Source organism: Ambystoma mexicanum, chromosome 4p, assembly GCF_040938575.1.
Source record: "Ambystoma mexicanum isolate Mex_15411 chromosome 4p, UKY_AmexF1_1, whole genome shotgun sequence".
Lineage (NCBI taxonomy): Eukaryota > Metazoa > Chordata > Amphibia > Caudata > Ambystomatidae > Ambystoma > Ambystoma mexicanum.
In genome coordinates, this window is record NC_090927.1 from 743,607,226 (window position 1) to 743,629,058 (window position 21,833).

Consider the following 21,833-nt stretch of genomic DNA (forward strand, 5'->3'; position numbering starts at 1 on the left):
TTACTTGAAGACGCAACATTATAATACCTTTTAGGTATTCTTTAAGCAGGTGATTATGCACTTCTCTTTGAAAGAACTTATTGTTAAGGTACAAAATGTGATCACTTGACAATGTAGAAATGGTTGCTGCTTCTTTATGTACATTGAAAAAAAAAGACGTGACACTTAGCTAAATCTATTCCTTCATCTGTAAAAGATAATACACCGGTGTTCGCTACGATGCCTGAAGTGGAGGCAGCCGTGTGCAAAGCAACAGCGATGCAGATAGACCAATATAAATATTTTCATGCAAGTCCTCTTTGTGTATAGGCACAGAGAAGAAAGATGAACATAGGTTCACTACAGTAAAATGAGTGGCCTCAGGAGGGCTAGAGGAGAAAATTGTCGCAGGGTTTGGTACTACCAGGAATGATGGTAACACTACTGCGTTAACCGCCCTTAAATTTTGAACAAATGGAAACATTGATTTTCTGGGCTTCTTCACCAGCAAAGTCTGAGCTTTAGATGAGCTACTGGTATGGACAATAATTCCCTGTCAATGACCGGCGTGATACCGGATTCAGCCTCAGGCTCTCCAGATGGTATTGAGGAATAGGCCATTTCTTGACATTATCTATCTTCATCTGTACAGGTTCAGTTGTATGGATGTATCCTACCTCATCATGTGTCTGCCACAAAGAATCGGGTATAGAATCAACCTGCACCCTCAAATCATCTGCCTACCCTTTCTCCTCCATCTCTGGCTGGTCTCATTTCTCTTGCTGGGGTGTGTGCAAGACTGCCTCTGCATTTGCTTTGAGCACACTCAAAAACACTCCATCGGGGGTGCAATGTAAGGCTCATATAAATGTACACATAAGATCTCTGCTTAACAATTTCTCTGGTGCAGTTGGAGGTAATGGGTCTCAGTGTAATAGTGAGAGGTTCTGTAACCGCAGGGGCACAAAAGGAGTGTTCGATATGCCTATGGCCTTGACAGTTTCTGCAGGATTGGAGAAAGCATCCATCCACAAGGCTAATCTATTAGCCCCAACATCTAATAGTCTGGCTACAGTTTTTCCCTGCACAGCACATTGGACTTATTGATCTACTGGGATCAAAGAGGCTTTGTGTCCCTCCATCTTCTTGTCTGGAAAGTATCCTGACCTATTAATGCATAGTGTTGTGATAGTAGAAATTGACCTTGTTTTGCTAGTGTTAATTTATACACTTCTTAATTGAATTTGAACACAGGCTCTGTGATTTTCTTTTATTCTGGTCAATTCCATTACGTTTAATGGTGAGCGCACTTCACATATAGGATATTGAAATATTTTCAGAGGTATACTCAAGTTATGTGTACTATGCTTTATTTGAATCGCTTCTACAGTTATGTGCTCTTACTAGACACTAGAAATCAGAAGTTGCATCGATATTATATGGGAATTTTTTCTTAGTTCAGGTTTTTGCTTTTGTACATGGAAGGAAAGACCTTTTTTACAATTGTAGGACTGTTTTTCGGCAGAGCCTTAGCCCAGCTAACTTGCACAGACAACTAATTTGTGTGTAACTGTTTAGATCAAACACCAGTGTACCTTTTTCTCTTTCTATAGAAATGGAGGAGGAAGATATGAGTGAGAGAAGACTAAAACTGGCATCGATTATGGATCGGGTTAGAAGTTTAAAAACAAAATATACTGAAGAAAACTTAACGGATGAGATGAATTTAAGTGGATGTCCTGGAGACAAAACCGGTAAGGCGTTATGAAAATGTTTTTCCCCCTTGACAATTTTCCCACGTTGGTGACCTTAAAGCTGCGCTCCTAATGCTCCAGATAAGGTTTTGAGGCAGGGCATTTTACTTTTGGAAGTATGGGATATAAGGGAATTTAGGGAGTAAGAAAGTAGTTCCCTATTCACGGATGGAGTTAAATTATATTTGCAATTTTATTTTATATTTGTAATGCTTTCTGCCCACCACATCCTGTACATGGGTGCCCCTCCAGTTCCAGTTCACGCTGCGCATCCTCTGCCTCTCTGGCCTTTTGCGCTTCCTCGTCCGACGTCTGCCCCCTTCCGCGCTGCAGCCGGCTCCGTTGGTCTGTGCCACTTCTCCCCTTGCTGACTTTCTCCCGTCTGAGACCCGCCTCCGCGTTGGGTTTCTTCTCCTCCATTCAACGATTGCTGGCCCTTTTTTTTCTTGCTCCGGTATTCAGAAGGCGCATATTCACCACAGGTTGTAAAGCATGAGCCGCGCACATGTATGTATTGTCAGCATTACCTTGAGCCAAACGCATAGATGAATTGTCTGTATTTCTTATTCCTATGTAGGCAGATAATACCTTGTGTATAGGGAGGTAATAGCTTGTGTTATTCCCTCAGGCAGACTGACTGCCCTGGCAGTCTCAGTGCACATTACAGATTTCTCATTGTTTTAGTATCTTTTGACCCTCTATGTCACACATTTTGTTGTCAACTCCTTACTCTTGATTCTGCTGGTATGACCCTTTTCGCTACCTTTCTCAAATCAGCTCGAAGCAATGTAACATTTTAAACAACAGTTTTTATCTTTCCCGCTAGGGTGTATTCCTACACCACCATTAAGACAATGTTCTTGATGATTGGGTTCTCCTCAATCTCTACCCCAGCAAGAAACCCAGCCACTTACTGTTTCCTCCCCGTTGGTTACCTTTTACTCTTTGCAACATACTGCCCCATCTTAGTTTGACCAGTTCTTTGTATCCTCACTGCCCTGTGATCAAGTTGTACACCTGTACTAAGGACAATCCTGTTCATATCATTAACCTCTGTATTCCTTGCTTGGTACTTTCACAAGTCCAGTTCAACACACCTCTGCATGCACCTGGCCCAAAGTCCCTCAATTTCCTGCCTCTGGGAGTCTCCCGCATCTCCTGCTTAGGCCACTGCCCACAATTAGATTGCCCCATTCTGCAACTGCTGTTCCTTGCGGCACACAGACTTCTCAACAAATATTTGCTCTTCAAGTGCAACCTCCTCACCTCTACCTCCTTTCCACCTGATTTCTTTAATGCTTCCATCCGCCAACTTCTTTCCAGCTTAATTTCAGTGTCCCTCCTTTCCCCCTTTCCAACAGCTACAGCTGCACTTCGCACCTCGTCATAATCAGGCTCCCAATCAGGGGCATACTGGTCTGCCCCAGGTTGTCTGGTTGTTGCTGTTGCAGCGGTCAGTCTCCAGCAGTATCGCTGTGAGGGCTTTCAAGGCTTCTCAGGATATAGAGTATGCCCAGCAGGCATCCCCATACACCTGGGAGCCCCACACTGCATCAGGGAACCTTGGTCCCCTGTCCCCAGAGGTTCTGCACAGCAGAGGCACCCACCAAACGTCCCCATTTCGTCCCCCATTCTGCTTTGTTTTGCAGCAGTCATGCTTTCACGCACCTGTAGCTATCTCAACAGGCTGTCATTCCCAGGCTCCTCATTTGCAGCCTGCACACTGCTACTGCCGCCTCTCCTCCGGCTGTGCTGGTTGCCAGCCCCACCTTCCAACTTCACGCCCTCTCACTTTGCTCCTCACGGGCCCTCTATTTTGGAACTATTCTCCTCTGTACAACCTGTAGCTTAATGGTTTAGTTCTACATAAGGGTTCTTTGCTGCTCTTGCTCTGGTGCCCAGCCTGCTTCTTTTCTCTAGCTCAACTATTTGCTTTGTCATGTTGCAGCTACCATTTTCTCTTTCTTGCAGCACTGTGCCAAAGGATCTACAAACTACACAAAAGGTTTGAGTTGGAGATCCACATGCACCCGGCATTCTGTGAAGTGCTCCATTAGCCATGCTCTCAAAACCAGCATAATTTTGTTAAAGCTTCTTTGATGCAGTAGTTCACGCTGATTACATAGAATGAACAGAGCAGAGCAGCAGAGCTCCCTAAACTTTGCACTGCGTCATTACTGAAGGCCACATCCCCTTGTGACACGTTACATCTTGCTTCTACCCCAAAAATTGCATCTTTTGGTGGACCTAAGCCATACCTTGGTCTTTAGTTACCAGGATGCCAGCTTCTGAATCAGGTTAATCTCTGCTAGACAATCTGGTGACATCAAATTAATATATGCTACAGACCAGTCAAACATTCAAATGGCATTGGCCACAAGGAAAGCCTCCATCTTCAAAACACCGACAAGCTGCTGGTCATCAGGGACCCACCAGTTGCATTGGAGCCATGCATTAGGCACTCATCACTTGACCTTTTCTTCAGGTTTTTGCATCTGTACAGCCGACAAAGTTCTTGCAAGATCAAAAATGCATCTAGAGATTTGTAAAAACTCACGATCTGGCCTTCTGTAATCATCCGCAAAAGGTAATTTTCTTCCAACTACCTTTTCTTCTTAGCGCGCCACAATAAAGACACAACAGGAATACCAAGTGTACCTTGCGAAAAACTTCCAGGTGCAACCGTTCCAGAATGCAGAATAGTTATTTGGTATACATGTTATTTTCAAAAGATTCATTACGAAACTGTTCTAGAAGTGTATTTACCTTCTCTCGCATGTGACTGCTTTTTAACTTGTAAAATGATTAGTCTCTTGGGATTGGTAGAAAATCGTGCCTTGTTCTTCTGGTCGTATAACTAGATTATATGTCTGAAGATACCAAAGTTAAATTGGCTTCAATTCAATACAAACTAACAGGACAAACAGTTCAGCGGATTAAATGATGGACACTTCTTGTAAGGATTGTATTGGCTGACCCGAGGAAACTGGGGTGGATCAAGAGCTGAAGGGGAGGTCCTTCATGTACATGAACCAGCTCTACAAGGTCGGAAGGATACTGACGCTGCTGAATGCCACATCAGTTCAGATGCTGTTTAGGGCAATGCTTTGAGGATAACAGCTGATTGCACAAGACTTGACTGCCTGGCTAAGGGAGCAAGAACATGTATTGGCTAGAACACGACTGTAGTTACCTATGTGACTAAAAAGTGGCACTTGGACAATTATTCCAAATTCCGTTTTTTAATGTTTGCTTCAATAAATCTGAGGCAAAACTAATAAGAGGTGAACTGCTTTGGAAATGAGAAGCAAACAACTTCTAACGGATGCCTTCACCCCAAGACAGTAAACTGCTCATGGGAGTAACACTGTCAATTTTTCCAAATTCTAATGTGAGTATTTCAGCCCCAAAACATTTTATTCAACACATTTTTTCCTTTTACTTAGTAATACCATTAACAGACATAATGATGTATTTTGTCAGTTAAGCCTTTCAACTTTGCCTGTGATGGTAAAATGCAGTGTGTTGCCACAGTGACCAGAGAGAGCCTGTGCTGCCCCTCCTTCTTCTTTGGGCAGAATAATTGGAACCATCAAAGCAAAGAGGAAGGGTGAGGGGAATCCGTGCAGGGGTTATTTAAAAAAAAAAAAACTTGCTTGTCATTTTGTATCCTTGCCTCTCGGCTGTTTATAGTTCACTGCCAATAGAAGAATAATTAAGGTGCTCGTCGGTCATCTTTTCGCAATGTCCCAAAAATAATCTGTCCACCATCCAAAATGATTACTATCTGACCATATTACTTATCACAACAAAATAAAGGCAGGAGAATGACTTCCTTTTACTGCTCTGTGCTTCTAGCCCTTTTTTTCTAGATGATTGTTCTTATTTGGTAACTCTATCAGGTCAGATGGTTCCCTTTTCACGCTAGACAATTTGCATTCCACTTTAGGCAAGTCCTTGCTTTGTTCAACTTGTTCGGTTATATAGGCTACGTGGCCCTTTAACTCCTGATATTATTTCTCAGATGTTTTCCTTTCTTTCAAGGTTAGGAATATATTCCATGATTCACCCCCTCCTTTTAGGATTTCTGTATCTCTTGCTTTTACTTAAGGTATTTACATTCATTAAGGTTGACCATGGACTTCTCTCACTTGCCTGCACCTCCCCTTTGGGAACATTATTCTTTCTTTCTTTGTATAATTGGAGTGCACTAAGTAAATGCATTATTTCGAATAGATTGTGTCCTCCCATGTATTCCTCATCTTAGATATATATCCTTACTTACTTTTTTCCTCTCTCCAGCAGAGGGCGCTCCACTCGAGGCGACGACGTTGATGTCCCTCGGCGGCCTCCATCAAGCACCGACGTCATCAGTTGTATAAAGGACCCGAGCGCGCCCGTTGGCTTCAGTTCCGTTTTTCCGTTCGCTTCGGATCAAGATAAACGGCGCTTCAGTTATAGCGAATTATGTTGTCTTATTCGAACCCGTCCACTCCGAAAACGTGTTTTAAAAAATGCCAAAGGTGTGGAAGAAAAATGTCGCTGACTGACCCTCATCGTAACTGCCTCTGGTGCCTCAGTTCTGAACATCGAATCGACGACTGCGGTACTCGTCAGTCAATGACCCATAAGGCCTTGAAAGAAAGAGGAGGTAAACTGGCGGTGGGGGAGGAATCCTCGAAGTTTTCTTTGAGAGGGAAGAAAGACTCGGCTGAGTCTTTGGTGAAACGCCATTAAAAAATCCAGATCGAGGAAGTCCTCTTCTTCTTCGTCCAAAAAAGCGAAGAAAAGACGCCACCGATCTCCCTCCTCCAGCATGGGGTCTGGCATGGATTCACATGCTCATGAATATTCCCCCTCGTCAGGCCGGGAATCCTCGGTATAGAAAAAATCAGTATCAGTTTCGTTTCTGATCTGTCTTTCTCAGTAGTAACCAATCACTGGTCTCTGGGTCATACTGCCCCCAGCCAATGACTGCCCTCTCCCTAAGCCCCGCCCCTGGCAGCCATCCTCAGATTTTTACCGCACGTTAAAGTGTTGGGAGTCCTCGTGCTTAGCTCTGAAGCTTTTTGCTGCGTTTTCGTGCTTTTTCAGGAGATTTTCTCCATTTTTTGGTTAAATGGAGCCTCAAGCTCCACCGTTTCTACTTCCGATCAACGGGGATCCGTTTCGGAGTTGTTACGCCCCTCAAGGGTGAAGATTTCGTCGAGTTACGCTTTTGGAGGATTCCAGAAGTTCTGAGGCCTACCCCGGACATGGCCCAGGAGAAAGGGAGCTCGACGCCCGGGAAGCTATTCGGGACCTGCCCTGGATGCCAGCTTCAGAACGTTTTCAAGGAGGATGAGCATTTGTTATGCCTCTACTGTCTCCATGAGGACAAGACGCACAGGAAAAGGACTGTGTGTTTTGTGGGAACATGTCGGAGCGGACCATGAAGGATCGCCACCTCTGTCTCGCCAACTGGCTGGAAGGTAAGAGCCCGCCAGGCGAGAAGAAGAAGAAGTCTGTGCAGTCTTCTAAGTCCTGTGAGGGTGCTCCAGCGACGGGGGCCCAACAAACGGTCGGGCTCCTTGGCTGCCAGGCAGGGCGCACCCTCCCTGGCGCCATCGACCACGAGCCAATGCTCTGGCTCGGGTAAGAGGAAGTCCGAGAACCCGGCAAAGCTTCTGGAGATGCCCCGGTCGATCTCGAAGATTCCGGCAGACGGGGAACGAGGCTCGGACCCTCCCCCCCCCAAGGTGAAGGCCCCAGGCGTACAGAAGGTGATGTTGGCCTTAATTCACCCTGCTAAGACCTCGATTGAGGATGTCGCCGCGGCCCTGGCTCAGCCTGTGGAGGCTACGCCAGTGGAGGTGCCCTCAGGTACCAGAGTCTCCCTGCCACCGCGGAGGGAGTCGTCTTTCAGGCCCATCGAGAAGACCCCCCACAAAGTCCTCGTTGGAAAGGGGGGGAGGGGTTGGTGTCCGTCGTGGATACGGACACGACCTCTGAAGAGGAGCACATCCAAGTTGTGGAGGAGGCCCAGCCCATCGGGAGGGATCCCGACGAGGGCGATGGTGACACAGACGAGGCTCCTCAAGAGCCCTCACTCCCGTCGTTTCCGGCGCCGCAGGACACCTCGGTGGCCGTTTTGTCAGCCATCCAGTCCTTCTGCTCGGAGATGAGGACTAGGTTGCCCCTTCCCCCGACGGAGGTCCCTGAGCCAGACCCGACGGAGGAAACGGAGCCAGGACCTTCGGGGAGCCCACCACTTAAGAGGACGACGCAGCATCCTAGGCCTCCTCTCCCGCCTCTGCGGCCTTCTCTGCCTTCCCCCCCGGTCCACTACCCACGTGGATGATACAGGCATGGACACGACTACGACGGGTACGGGTGAAGACGGAGGCGGCGACGGGACGTGTCCCCCGTCGCCCCCTGCCCGGGCGTCCCCGCCCGACGAGATTGGATCCTTCCATGCAATGATCTCCAGGGCATCCGAGCTCTTCCAGCTCTGCCTCGAGGAAAAGGAGGGGTTCCTTTACCAGCGGCGCAAGGCTAAAAGGAAGACTGTCCTCGCCGCACCGCTTCTTGATGACATCTGGGATGAGGGGCTCGCCCTCCTCAAGAACCCTGCCACGGCTCCTGCGAAGAGGGACCGGTACGAGAAGAAGTACCGGGTCCCCGACGCTGCCCCCTTGTGCCTTAGGGCGCAACCTACCCCGGACTCGGTCGTTTCGGCGGCGGCCAAGAAGAAAGCGGGGGGGCATCGGCCTCGACTTCAAGCTCCCCTCCGGACGGCGAGGGTAGGAAGCTGGATGCGATGAGACGACTGGTCCTCTCATCTGCAGCGACGACCATCAAGGCGGCCAACGCCCTGGCCATCGTAGCCCGCTACGACAGGGAGTTGTAGTTCAAGATCGCCCCTCTGTTGGACTTCCTTCCGGATGCCAAGAGGGCGGAGGCCCTGGAAATCTTGCAGGAAGGTGAGATTGCCTCGGACCACGCCATTACAGTGGCTACGGACATCGCTGACACCGGTTTCCGTCAGTTGGGCAACAGCGTTTGCCTGAGACGACGGGGATGGCTCAAGGCAACGGATTTCCGCCAGGACGTTCAGACCAAGGTTTTGGACATGCCCTTCGATGGGAACAACCTTTTTGGCAAGGCGGTTGATGAATCCCTTCAGGCGATCAAGACGGAGACGGCCCGTGCACTGGGTGTGCTCCAACAGCGACGGCTGTCCTTTCGGAGCTCCGGAGGCAGACAGGGTGCCTCCAAGGGAGCCAGCAGCAGCTCCTCTACGTACCGTCAAGCGGCAAGGTCTTCGTCGCAGGAGGCCTACAGGGGACGCAGCAAGTCGGGTGGATCCCGCCGTCATCGCCAAGGTGGTAAAGGAGGCAAAGCGGCCTCCAAGCAAGATTGAACCGACCGTCGGGTCGGGCCCCTGCCGAAGCACCCCGGTGGGAGGCCGGCTGACGAAGTTCGTCTGCGTGTGGGAGTCCATCTCCACCAACCGTTGGGTGCTGGACGCCCTGGCCCTGGGGCACGCCCTCGAGTTCCAGAAGAGGTGCCCCCGCATTCCTCCCGTGGCCAGGAAGGAAAATCACGTCCCTCAACTGCTGTTGGAAGTACAGGCGATGCTCTGGAAAGGTGCATCGAGCTCGCCCCGAAGAGGCTTTGGGGCTCCGGAGTTTACTCAAAGATATTTCCTCGTGAAGAAGAAGACAGGAGGATGGCGTCCCATCCTGGACCTGCGACGACTAAACAAATACATCAAGGCACAGAAGTTCCGGATGGTCACCCTCCAGCACGTGCTGGGACAGCTGGAGGAGGGCGATTTCCTGTCGTCGTTGGACTTGGAGGATGCTTACTTCCACTTCCCTATTCTAAAGAGGCACCGAAAGTTCCTCAGGTTCGTGGTCAAAGGGCGGCACTACCAGTTCAAGGCCCTCCCGTTCGGATTAAAATCGGCGCCCAGGGTGTTCACCAAGTGCCTAGTACCGGTGGCGGCACGGCTGCGCCTGCAGGGGATCGACGTCTACCCCTACCCGGACGACTGGCACATACGGGCAAGGACAAGTCGCCCTGTTTCTGGGAGCACAGCTCGACACAGTGGCGCGGCGGGCCTCGCCGTCGGAGGAAAGGATAAGGACCATCCTAGGAAAGGTGCAACATCTACTGGCCACGGACGCCCACTGGATCCAGACGGGCAGCTTCAAGGACAGGATCCCGCTCGACGAAGCGTTCCGTCAGGCGATACGATGGTGGGGTGTCCATGCTCATCTGACAGCGGGAACAGGTTTCCTAGCCCCGGCCCACCAGGTGATGGTGACGACGGATGCCTCCTGGAAGGTTGGGGAGCACACACCGGGGGTCTCCACGCGAGAGGCCTTTGGTGCTCGGAGGAGAAGACTCTCCACATCAACATCTTGGAGCTCCGTGCAGTGTTCTGGGCCCTCAGGTCTTTCCTTCCGTCCCTCAAGGGCAAGCAGGTGAGGATCTTCCCCGACAACACTACCACGATGTTTTACATTCGGAAGCAGGGCGGAACCAGATCCCCTGCCCTGTCCAAGGAAGCCCAGGATCTGTGGCATTGGGCCGTCGGCCAAGGGATGTTTCTGGTACCCTTTCATCTGGCAGGGATAAAAAACACCATCGCCGACTCACTCAGCAGAGAGCTGCGCTCGTGCCACGAGTGGGAACTGCGCCAGGATCAAGTGGACCGACTCTTCCGATGATGGGGCGAACCCCAGATCGATCTCTTGGCGGCGAACTCCAAGTGCCGGAGGTTCGCCAGCAGGTTTCCCCAACCGAGGAGCATGGGTGATGCTTTCTCGTTCCCCTGGGACGGCCTGTTCCTTTATGCATTCCCGCCGTTGCTACTCCGGCTCATCAACCAGCTCAAGAGGTCCCGGTGCAGGATGATCCTCGTCGCACCGGCGTGGGCGAGGCAGATCTTGTCCCCGGACCTTCTGGACTTGTCAGCGTCCACACCAGTCAAGCTGCCGACGGACGTGGATCTTCTCTCCAGCGAAGGAGGCGCCATTCTTCATCACGAACCAGAGTCGCTGAACTTGCAGGCCTGGCTCCTGCAGCACTAGAGTTTGGAGGATACGACATCCCGGTGACTGCAAAGAGGTTCTTGCAAAGGCCAGGGCATCCTCAACTCTCGTGCTACGGACATAAATGGAAGAGGTTCTCTGTCTGGTGCCGTGCACAGAAGATTAGCCCTCAGCGGATTATGGCCCCTCCAGTATTGCCGTACCTACTGTCTTTTGGCCAAGGCTGGCCTATCTCACGCTTCCATCAAGGTACATCTGGCTGCCGTCTCACGTTACACCAGAACTACAGGACGGGCGTCCTTGTGGTCTCATCGTCTGGTGAAGGAATTTATGAAAGGACTGTTCCGATCATTCCCGCCGGTGAAGGCCCCTGCCCCGGCGTGGGAGCTCAACGTGGTGCTAACTAGGCTCATGGGGGGGCCCCATTCGAGCCTATGCATTCAGTGCCGTTGAAGTTTGTCGTGGAAGACAGCATTCCTCGTGGCCATCACCTCTGCATGACGAGTGGGAGAGATCCAGGCCCTGTCTTGCAAGCCTCCATACTTGACTTTTCACGACACAAGGGTGGTGCTGAGGACGCACCCCTCCTTTATGCTCAAGGTGCTGTCCGACTTCCACCTCAACGAGCCCTTGCTGTTGCCAGTTTTCTTCCCGTCGCCTTCGTCGCCGGCTGAGAGGACTCTGTACTCGCTGGATGTAGCTAGAGCGCTGAAGTTCTAGGTGGACCGCACAAAGAGTTTTCGGAAGACATCACAGCTGTTTGTGAACTTTGGACCTGTGAATCAAGGGAAGGCTCTCTCGAAGACTTCCATTTCCAGATGGCTCTCCGGCTGCATCATGCACTGTCACCGGTTGGCAAACCGTCACCGGTTGGCAAACCGACCGTTGCCAGGCCGTCCGAGGGCCCATTCGACCAGAGCGATCGCTGCTACTACGGCGTTCCTGTCTGGTGTGCCCCTGCTCGACATCTGCAGGGCTGCTACGTGGAGATCGACGCACACCTTCACGAGATTCTACTGCGTCGACCGGGATTCCAGGGAGGAGGCCAGAGTCGGCCAGGCAGTGCTGCGCAACCTGTTCGCCTAAGGTGAGCCTGGTGAGGAGGTAAGAGTTTTTTATGTTGAGTTGTTGTATTGCTTGATATTGAGCTTTTTGCCACGTCCCGTGGTTGTGCATGTGTATACTGCTATGTATTCTTATATTCATGAGCATGTGAATCCATGACAGACCCCATGCTGGAGAAGGAACAAGTTACTTACCTGTAACTGTTGTTCTCCAGCATGGGTCTGGCATGGATTCACATGCGAACCCTCCCGCCTACCCCTCTGCGGCTCTTCACTTGGTCATACTGCCACTTCACGTGCTACCAAATCTGAGGATGGCTGCCAGGGGCAGGGCTTAGGGAGAGGGCAGTCATTGGCTGGGGGCTGTATGACCCAGAGACCAGTGATTGGTTACTACTGAGAAAGACAGATCAGAAACGAAACTGATACTGATTTTTTTTCTATACCGAGGATTCCCGGCCTGACGACTGGGAATATTCATGAGCATGTGAATCCATGCCAGACCCATGCTGGAGAACAACAGTTACAGGTAAGTAACTTGTTCCTTCCTCGACTACATCGGAGGAAGTTATTACATGTCCAACAAAGCATGACTCCCCTAAAAAGCGGGAAGCATTTAGAGCATCGATGATGAACATTTTTGAGAATGCGGCCCAGACCCCCTAAAAAATGTCTGTTGAAGATCATGCCTCTACGCACAAAAAAAGTGACGGGGGAAGGTCTAAAACTAGGAAATCCGCCAAAAAATTGTTGAGGGTGTCTTCTAGGGATTCTTCCCAAACACCTATAAAGAGAAGACTTCCAGTGCATAAACGTTGATACGTCATTAAGAACCTCGACAAAAACGTCTTTGAAGCCTTCATCGAAGGCTGTCTAGTATAAGGGGTCGACGACCCAGCCGAAAAGTTACATCGAGTACACTATCGACAACCTCGAAGACTCCTTCAACGGCATTTATTGTTTCGAAGGCTCCTTCGACGGCGTTGATTGTCTTGAAGATACCTTTGACAACATTCGTAGCGCCTTTGAAAACATCGAAGAATGCCTCGACAACATCGAAGGTAACGGCCACGACTTTGATGCCATCAACGCTTCTGTCGACATCGACATCAATTACAGGAGTGAAACCTATTCCTGAGAAAGTATTTCACCCAGAAAGCAGACATGATTTTTTCCAAACTGTTATCCATATATGGAGAAATGTCTTCAGGAAATGAGGAGGATGAAGAAGATGAACCTGAAGTTTCAGCAGCAGGGATAAAATATGGTGCAAGGCAGGTCCCTAAGGAATTAATTGATCCTCACTCAAAAATGCAAGACGTATGAATGTTTACAATCTGCAGGTGGACTAGATACGTCCCCTGAATACGAGTTTGAAAAACCAGATCCAGCAGAACATGCTGATTTTGGGTTATAGAAAACCTATGAACAAAGTAACAGAATTTATGGGATGGGGTAGGAACTCGCCTGTATACCAGGATGATATGACAGATGTTTTGTCAGGAGGTCCTTAACCAGATCCCATACTTCCCCTACTGCTTGGGAAAAACCTGAATCCATTCCAGCAGTGAATAAAGAATGTGTCAAAATACAGACCTTGTAACTCTGATCCAGAGTACTTGAGTAAGCATCCATCTCCTGAGAGCCTGGTAGTTCAGGCAGCCACATCAACAAAAAAATGCTGCATACCCTACGATTCCCCCTCATAGGGTAGGGATGACAAAGATCGATGCATGGTCGAAAAAGATTTTTACATCAGGGAGTATGGCTCTAAAATCCACAAATGTATCTTGCACTCTGGCGAGATTCACTTATACTCTGTGGGACTGCATGTCGGCGGCAGCTCGACACATCCCGGAAGGAGAGGAACGTGATGGTTTCCTGTCCATAATAAAGGATGGCAAGGAGGATGGCAAGGAGGCTTCGGGGGAATGCCTTCAAGCAGGTTTGGACACAGCTGACAGTATCAGTAGGTCCATGGCATCTAGCGCAGTGCTACGCAGATTTGCGTGGCTAAGGAAGTCAGGTTTCGCACCAGATGTTCAATCTAGACTTCTTAATATGCCATTTGATGGCTCGAGGTTGTTTGGCAGCAAGGCAGATGAAAGTTTGGAGAAGCTGCAGACCTCCAAGGCAGCGGCAAAGTCACTCAGTGCCGCTATAAGACAACCTCAGCAACGCCCCTACACAGGCTCATCTTGGAGGGGTCGTCCCTTTTGTTTTTACTCCTCATTTGGGAGAGGAAGGGGACAGGCCAGTCAAAGAGGGCAAAGGACATTTCCTCAGGGGCGAGGAAGAGATGCTAGATCTGCCCCTGCAGTGGTATCTGTCCCTTCAGCCGCTGCTGGAGCTGCCGCAAAACCACTCTGAGGTTTTGACTCACAAGACCCCAGTGGGAGGCAGGATCTCACAGCATCTGAAAGAATGGCAGGGCATTACTTCAGATGCTTGGGCGCTGGAAACAGTATCCCAAGGTTACTCCTTGCCTTTCTAAAGAAACCTCAGAATCACCCACCGGAATACAACTCTACCAAAAATCCAGACCCGCTCCTGTTGCAGGAAGTTTTTAATCCTGCTACAGAAAGGTGCAATAGAACATGTACCTGTGGCGGAGAGGAACAAGGGTTTGGTATTCACCATATTTCCTCATTCCAAAGAAGGACAGAGGACTTAGACCCATCTTGGACTTGAGAAACTTGAACAAGTTCCTCAGGAAGGACACGTTCAAGATGGTCCCTCTTTCTCAGATCCTTCAGGCTCTCAAATTCAAGACTGGTTGGTATCATTGGACCTTCAGGATGCTTACTTTCATGTGCCAATCCATCTCAAGCACAAAAAGTAGCTGAGGTTCGCGATTGGCAGTTCTCACTATCAATTTCGAGTTCTGCCATTCGGGTTAACCTCCACCCCAAGAGTTTTCACCAAGTTGATGGCGGTAGTGGCAGCGAGTCTCAGAAGAGGGGGTTTCATGTCTACCCCTGTTTGGAAGACTGGATGATCCAGGCACGTTCCCCAGAACAAGCCTGGGACCATCTATCCAAGACTTGCCACTTCCTTCACAAACTAGGGTTTTCTCTGAATTAAAAAAAGTCAAACATGATACCATCACAGAAACTCCAGTTTATAGGAGCAGTCTTGGAAACTTGTTCGGGCAAAGCCTCGCCTCCCAGGAGAGAGCTCACCACATTCTGCAGATGGTAAAAAAATTCCAGAATGCCCAGTATCTACCGGCCTTTGACTTTCTCAGGTTGCTCGGTCCTTTGGCCTCCTGCATTTTTTTGGTGCCAGAGGCCAGATTGAGAATGAGATCTCTTCAGTGGGCTCTCAGGACTCAATGGTCCCAATTCTCAGGGGAAATGTCAGATCTTTTACAAGTTCCAACCAGGGTGGCACAGGATCTACAATGGTGGACTTGCAGACAGCACATCCTCCGAGGGGAATCTTTTTGGCAACCATGGCCGGAGATAACAGTAGTGATGGACGCCTCCCTTAAGGGATGGGGGGGCTCACACCAACGAGTTGACGATCAGCGGTCGTTGGTCTCCATCGGAGTCCAAACTACATATCAACCTGTTGGAGCTGAGGGCAATCAGACTAGCACTGAAGGCCTTCCTGCCAGCTGTATGGGGAAAGAATGTCCTGATAATGACGGACCACACAGTGGCCATGTACTACCTCAACAAGAGATCGAGTGTAGGATCACTACCACTGTGCAGAGAGGCAATGCAGCTCTGGTTCTGGGCAATACAAGAAGGTATCTCTATCTGCCATTCTCGTAGTTGGAGAGCGAAACACAGCGGCGGACGCTCTGAGCAGGCAGAGCACAGTCTCCCACGAGTGGGAGTTAGCTCAGGAAGTCCTTCTGGAGATCTTCACCCTTTGGGGAACCCCTCAAGTGGATCTGTTCGTGACCAGTGTCAACAGGAAATGCAAACTGTATTGCTCAAGGGAATTTCCCCCGAGAGGAGCTCTAGGAGACGCATTCATAGTGGACTGGGATTTTCCACTACTATACGCGTTTCCTCCAGTCCCTGTGATCCCTCAAGTAATCAGCAGGTTGAGGAAGTTTGGGAAAACCATGATCCTAATTGACCCGGATTGGGCCAGGAGAACGTGGTACCCGGACCTTCTCGACATGTCCATCTGCCCTCCAATATGTCTTCCAAAAAGAGAGGATCTTCTCTCGCAAGAGGGAGGTCATGTTCTCCATCCAGAGGTCAACATACTCAACCTTCACGCATGGCTTCTGAGAGGTTGAGATACAAGAATTGGGACCTTCCGGATGATGTTATGGAGATTTTGCTTTCGGCCAGAAGGCTAGCAAGGAAATCTCTGTACCGGTGACGTAGGAACAAGTTCAGTGACTGGTGCAGGGATAAGAATGTGGACCCTTTTCAATGTGATATTCAAATGGTATTATCTTTTCTGTTACATTTAGCTAATCTGGGGCTACAGGTTAGTACGATAAAAGGATACGTAGCAGCGCTATCTATCTTCAAGCGCTCGTCAGAAGAAAAATCTTATTTTATGATACCTTTTTAATAATACAATTTCTAAAAGGTTTAAACAATGTTTTTCCACCAATACCTTTTCAAGTTCCTGTGTGGGATTTAAATAATTTGGTACTGAAATTTCAGACATGTGCACCCTTTGAGCCTTTACATTCTTGCCCATTAAGGCTTCTTACTCTGAAAACTATACTTCTAATTTCATTGAGTGCAGGCACTTTCTAGTGGTCCTCCTCGCACCATCTTTCATAAAGATAAAGTTGTCCTTAGAGTCAAGCCTTCTTTTTTGCCAAAAATAGTTTCAGACTTTCACTAGTCACAGAAAATAATTCTACCTACTTTCTACCCTCCTCCTCACACAAATAAGGAAGAGGAAAGACTACATAGGCTAGATCCTAGAAGGGCTCTTAGCTTTTATATCTCAAGATTGTCAAAAATACGTCGGTGTGATCAACTGTTTGTGGGATACACTGGTCGTAAGTTAGGACTATCTGTAACTAAACAAACATTATCAAGATGGATAATCTTAGCCATAACAGAGTGTTATAGGCTAGCTGGAAAAGATCCCCCTGAGGGTTTAAGAGCTCATTCAACTAGGGGCATGGCAACTTCAACAGCACTTAAAAGGGGTGTTCCTGTACAAGATATTTGTGCAGCAGCCAAATGGTCATCCATGCATACTTTCATAAAACAATATGCTTTGGACTCAACTACCTCTCAAGGAGGTCTATTTGCCAAATCTGTGCTACATTCAGTACATGACTAAAAAGATATCTGTACTCCTGCCTCCAATAGAAAACTGCTTTGGGGGTCTATCTAAGATGAGGAATACGTGGGAGGACACAATCCATTTGAAGAACAAGTTACTTACCAACTGTAATGTTCTTTCGATTGGATGTTCCTCCCACGTATTCCTCATCGACCCTCCCAACCTACCCCACAGTACAGTTTATGTGGTTTACACTCTAATTTCTTAGAGGCTGGGGTCAAAAGAAGCACGCCTTTAACCATAGTCATGGGCTCTGATACACGAAAAAACAGAACTGAAGCCAACTGGCGCGCTCAAGGCCTTTATACAACTGATGACATCGGTGCTCGACGGAGGCCGCCGAGGGACATCGCCATCGTCGCCTCGAGTGGAGCGCCCTCTGCTGGAGAAAGGAAAAATTTTCTGAGGCGAAACTGAAGGTAAGGATATATATCTAAGATGAGGAATACGTGGCAGGAACATCCAATCGAAAGAACGTTACAGTTGGTAAGTAACTTGTTCATCCCATCCAGGGAGCAGTCTAGTTTTGTTTTATTCACCAAACGATCACCGGTCATATGTAACAATGGTAATTCACATGTATTCAACTCTTCTTCAATGAGCGTTCGGGTTTTGTGCTTATTTCATCACAGTTCCAATATAGTAACTCTTCTTTCTACTGAGCCAAGTTATTCATTCAGTATTAAACTGTTATTCTTCTCGTGCCTCCCCAGTCCCTTTTTTCTTCTTAGGAAACGGTTACAGGTCTGGCGTTGGTTCTATTTCTTTCTAAATCTTAAATTTAAAATTACATCATTATATTCATCCACACAGGCTAATAATGCACAGAGGATCCACTGATGGGATCCTATGACTGAGTTCTAAAGGAAGACAAAACCTTTTAAAACCAAGTTTGATTAAACAACAAGGGGTGAACACCCACACCAAAAATAAGGTAATGCCCATTATCCTTATTTACCCTCGAACTATCAACAATCAAGTGTTCTCTTCCATCTTTCTGAAAATGATCACTTTTTCTCCAAAAAAAAAAACCCCTTTTCTTTCCTTATTTTGTTTATTTACAGCTTTTTCTCTCCTGTTGAACCATAGTATAAACTATGAGGAAACACGTGTCGAGAAAGGGATGAAAATATATAATGTATGAAATGAATACAGATAAATTTTGATTTTGAAAATACAAGATACTGTATGATATAAAATACAACCAATTTGTATGACCGACTTTGATCTTTGGAATAACTGGATATTGTATGGAAAACAATACAATGAATCTGCACAACATAGGAATAAACCTAATCTAAACGCCACAATCAAGTCTGAAAGTGATTGTTTTTTTTTCTCTTCTGAAGGACTGTGGGCGCACAATTGGTACTAAACTGAAAATAAAAATCAAGTCCAAGTATTGCTGCAGTCACAATATAAGTACCAACAGTGCCGATCATAGCAAGAACCCAAACATTCAAAAAGGAATCGCCCAAGGGAATTAAGCCAACAGTGACTGTACATTTATTATAAGAAAGCTTGTTATAAACCTGTCTAGATTTTCTTGTCTAACTTTCCAAATGGGTAAAATTGTCAATCTATCCAGTCCATAGTGAGACATTATCTTGGAAACTTTGATCTGTGTATTCTACAGTGTCTTCAAAAAGGCCCATAAATGGGTTCGCCAGAGCTGGTACTTATTTAGTGCCCATGGCGACTCCTTTGGTCAGTTGATAAAAAAAATATAATTGAAAATGAATTTGTTGTGTTGTAGAGTTAATTGTAGCATTTCTTTAAGCATGTCAAGTGCTGGTAGTGTGAAGCAGAACTTTCTCTAAATATATATTATATCATCTTGATGGCTAAATCATGATGTATTGAAGTATATAATGCCCGGACATATAATTTATGATATTGAGCACACTTGAAGTGTCCTTAAGATATGCAGGTAGTGTACTAACCAGTGGTCTAATCATGTTGTCGCTGTACTCTGACATTGTTTCCATTGCCCATCCTATCCCACTTAGGATTGGTCTAGCCTCTGCAGGCTATATGTATTTTTTTATGTATTTTTGGGAGAAAGTACATAGTCAGTAGGACTGGTTCCTTAACACTTAAGAATCGTTTTTCCGCATCGGTTAGCATACCTTGTCTATGCCACTTCAAAATCAGTTTCTCCAAGTGTTCTGTAACTTCTTGCCTGGGATCTTTCTGAAGGATTTTGTAACAACCTGGGATCTCTAAATGTTTCATGGCCATAGATATATATAGTCCCTCCTGTTCATTATTACAATATTTCCTCCCCGGGCCGCTTGCTTTATCACAATCGATTTGCCACTCGCTAATTCCTTTTAAGGCTAGCATTTCTTTATTTGATACATTATCATTTATTTTAAATGTCTTTATTATTTTTGTTCGAGATTCCTATTGCTTTATTAATATCATTAGTTACTGCTTTCTGAAAAGTTTATCACGTTATCCAGTGGCATCTGTGGAATAAACCTTGATTTTGGGTTTGATCTCCATAATCTCATAGTTGCGTGGTCTAATATGAAGTTCCTGTTAAAGGTTCCTTAATTCAAAATCCTCTACCAGGGACCTTTTAAAAGGTATGTGTTTTCAATATCACCCATCGTAAGTGTACTTGATTCAAATTCGTGACTTTGTTGCACACGTTTGGATACCTCTGTTGCAAAGAGCTTTTTTGATTGAAGTTTCTGGATGAATTTGAACAGGTCAATCTGCAACTCTATTGGATCATAATAGGTCGTGGGTGCAAATGAGAAACCCTTATTGAGTAAAGACAGCTCCTCTGTCATATTTCTCTCTGAGAGATTAATCACCAGATTGTTTATCTGTTCCTCTTGGTTACGTTTTTCACAATGGCTCCGATTATCCTTTTGCTTTGCTCTTGTTGCGCATCTTGGTCTGCTGCGCTTCCTGCCCCTCTCCTTCCTCGCCTTCTACCACTGATGTAATATTTACAGTCGGTGGTAATTGAAAATGGACTTGTTTAGTCGGTATATTACTGTTCCATAATTTATATCTTCTTATTTGGTTCATTAAGCCTTTTCTGGCTAAGTGATTCTCACCATTGCTGGCATCTGTTCCTTCTTGCTCCGATTCAGGTGAGGTATTAGGAATGCTCACTCCTGAAATTGGGCAAGATTTGGGGGAGGGGTTGTGGGATGGAGGTGGTGGGGGGGTATCTTTATCCACTGCAGGTGCCTCCCTCTGGAATAGCCCCCCTGCCCCTCTGTCTTGAGCCTGATCTCCTTAAGTACCGGAAACTCCTCAAGACTTTCCTCTTCACCTCCTCCTGCTTTCTCCCTCTTCCCTGCTAACCACCTCTTTCTGCTCTTTCGTCTACTTCTGCTCAGTTTCTCTGACTGGCTGCCTGGTGTACCCTCGGAGCCTCACAGGTCCCAAGCTTTCCTTGCCAGTCTCCTGCACTTGCCCCAGGGCCTTGCACTTGCCACAGCACTACTGCACTTCGGTTATGACCCATGAGAGTGGTATCTCTCTGCACTTAACTCATGTTCTGATGGGACTGGGCACATTCGCTCCCTATTGCCCCGTCGCCCCCCCCCCCCCCAGCACTTCCTGTTCTGATCACCTGCATGATTTGAATGTACCATGCCTAGTAAGATTTCTCTTGCCTCCCTCCTCCCATGCATGGTTGCGCTTTGAAGCACTTGTGTATAAGCACATAGTAAATAATAAATGGATGGAAAGGCTGAACACTATGACTCAGTGTGTAATTGACCTCTGCTTAGTGCGGTCATCCTTTTACATAGTATTTAACCAAGAGAATGAAACCGTATTGAAACAGGTTTTCTTTCACTGCTAAATAGGAAGACCTGCCATTAATCTTATTAAAAAAAAAAAAATGTTTTATTAATTTTAATCAAACCAAACAATACAAACAAACCCAACACTCAGTGCAGTTTACAACAATTCCATTAAACACCATTTGTGTTTCCATTTTTGCCACTGCTCCCATAGTCCCACCATCCATTATGAGCCTATTTGTACTTTGCATTCATTATCTGCTGCATGTGGCCGGGTCTCATTATCCTCGGATTCCGTTGGGTCCGATATAGATCCAAACAGTTCCGCTATTAATAATTTCCATGCCATCAGGGTACCCACTTCTTCCTCCCCACTCATATTGCTCGCCTCCTGCCATACTGTCGTTTCGGCCTCCGCCCATTTCTGTAACTCCTTCCACCAAACCTCCACCCGTGGCTTGTGGCACTTCTCCCATCCCATGGCAATCCTCCGTTTTGCTAGCACGTATGCCAAGTCTTTCAGTTTCTCAACATGTTTAAGTTTCCGTGGTCTGGGGAACCCTCCCAGCAAGCAAGCCCAGACTGGATCTATGACGAGCGTGACCCCCTTTGTCGCTAATTATTGTGCCACTTCACCCCAGAAACATTCGATTACTGGGCCGGACCAAGACATGTCATGTCAGCGTTTTCCATGTCACACTTAGGACACGCCTGTCGCCCAGCTTTTCCGAACTTGGATATCCTCAGAGGGGTCATGTATGCTCTGTGTTATATACAGCTGTATTTGTTTAAGTCTGGCGTTTCCTGACACTTGTGATATCCCAGGGTGCGTTCCCACATCCCATCTTCCATTGGGGCCCCCAACTCCTCTTCCCAATCCAGTCTCAAATGTGTCAATTCCTTCCCAACCTTGGTCATCATCATCTCGTACAATCTAGAAATCTC

The 21,833-nt window shown here is 47.4% G+C and overlaps 1 protein-coding gene across 6 annotated transcripts in view; it reads left to right on the top strand.

Annotated features, from left to right (window-relative positions):
• The window catches only part of TTK (TTK protein kinase), a 1,085,566-nt gene that overhangs the window by 44,040 nt on the left and 1,019,693 nt on the right, over window positions 1-21,833 (top strand). For all 6 annotated transcript variants that reach the window (XM_069606303.1, XM_069606306.1, XM_069606304.1 and 3 more), the window contains exon 2: window positions 1,593-1,733. In XM_069606303.1, coding sequence (XP_069462404.1) covers window positions 1,595-1,733 — 139 coding nt within the window. In that variant the 5' untranslated portion in view covers window positions 1,593-1,594. The remainder of the gene's footprint in view (window positions 1-1,592; window positions 1,734-21,833) is intronic.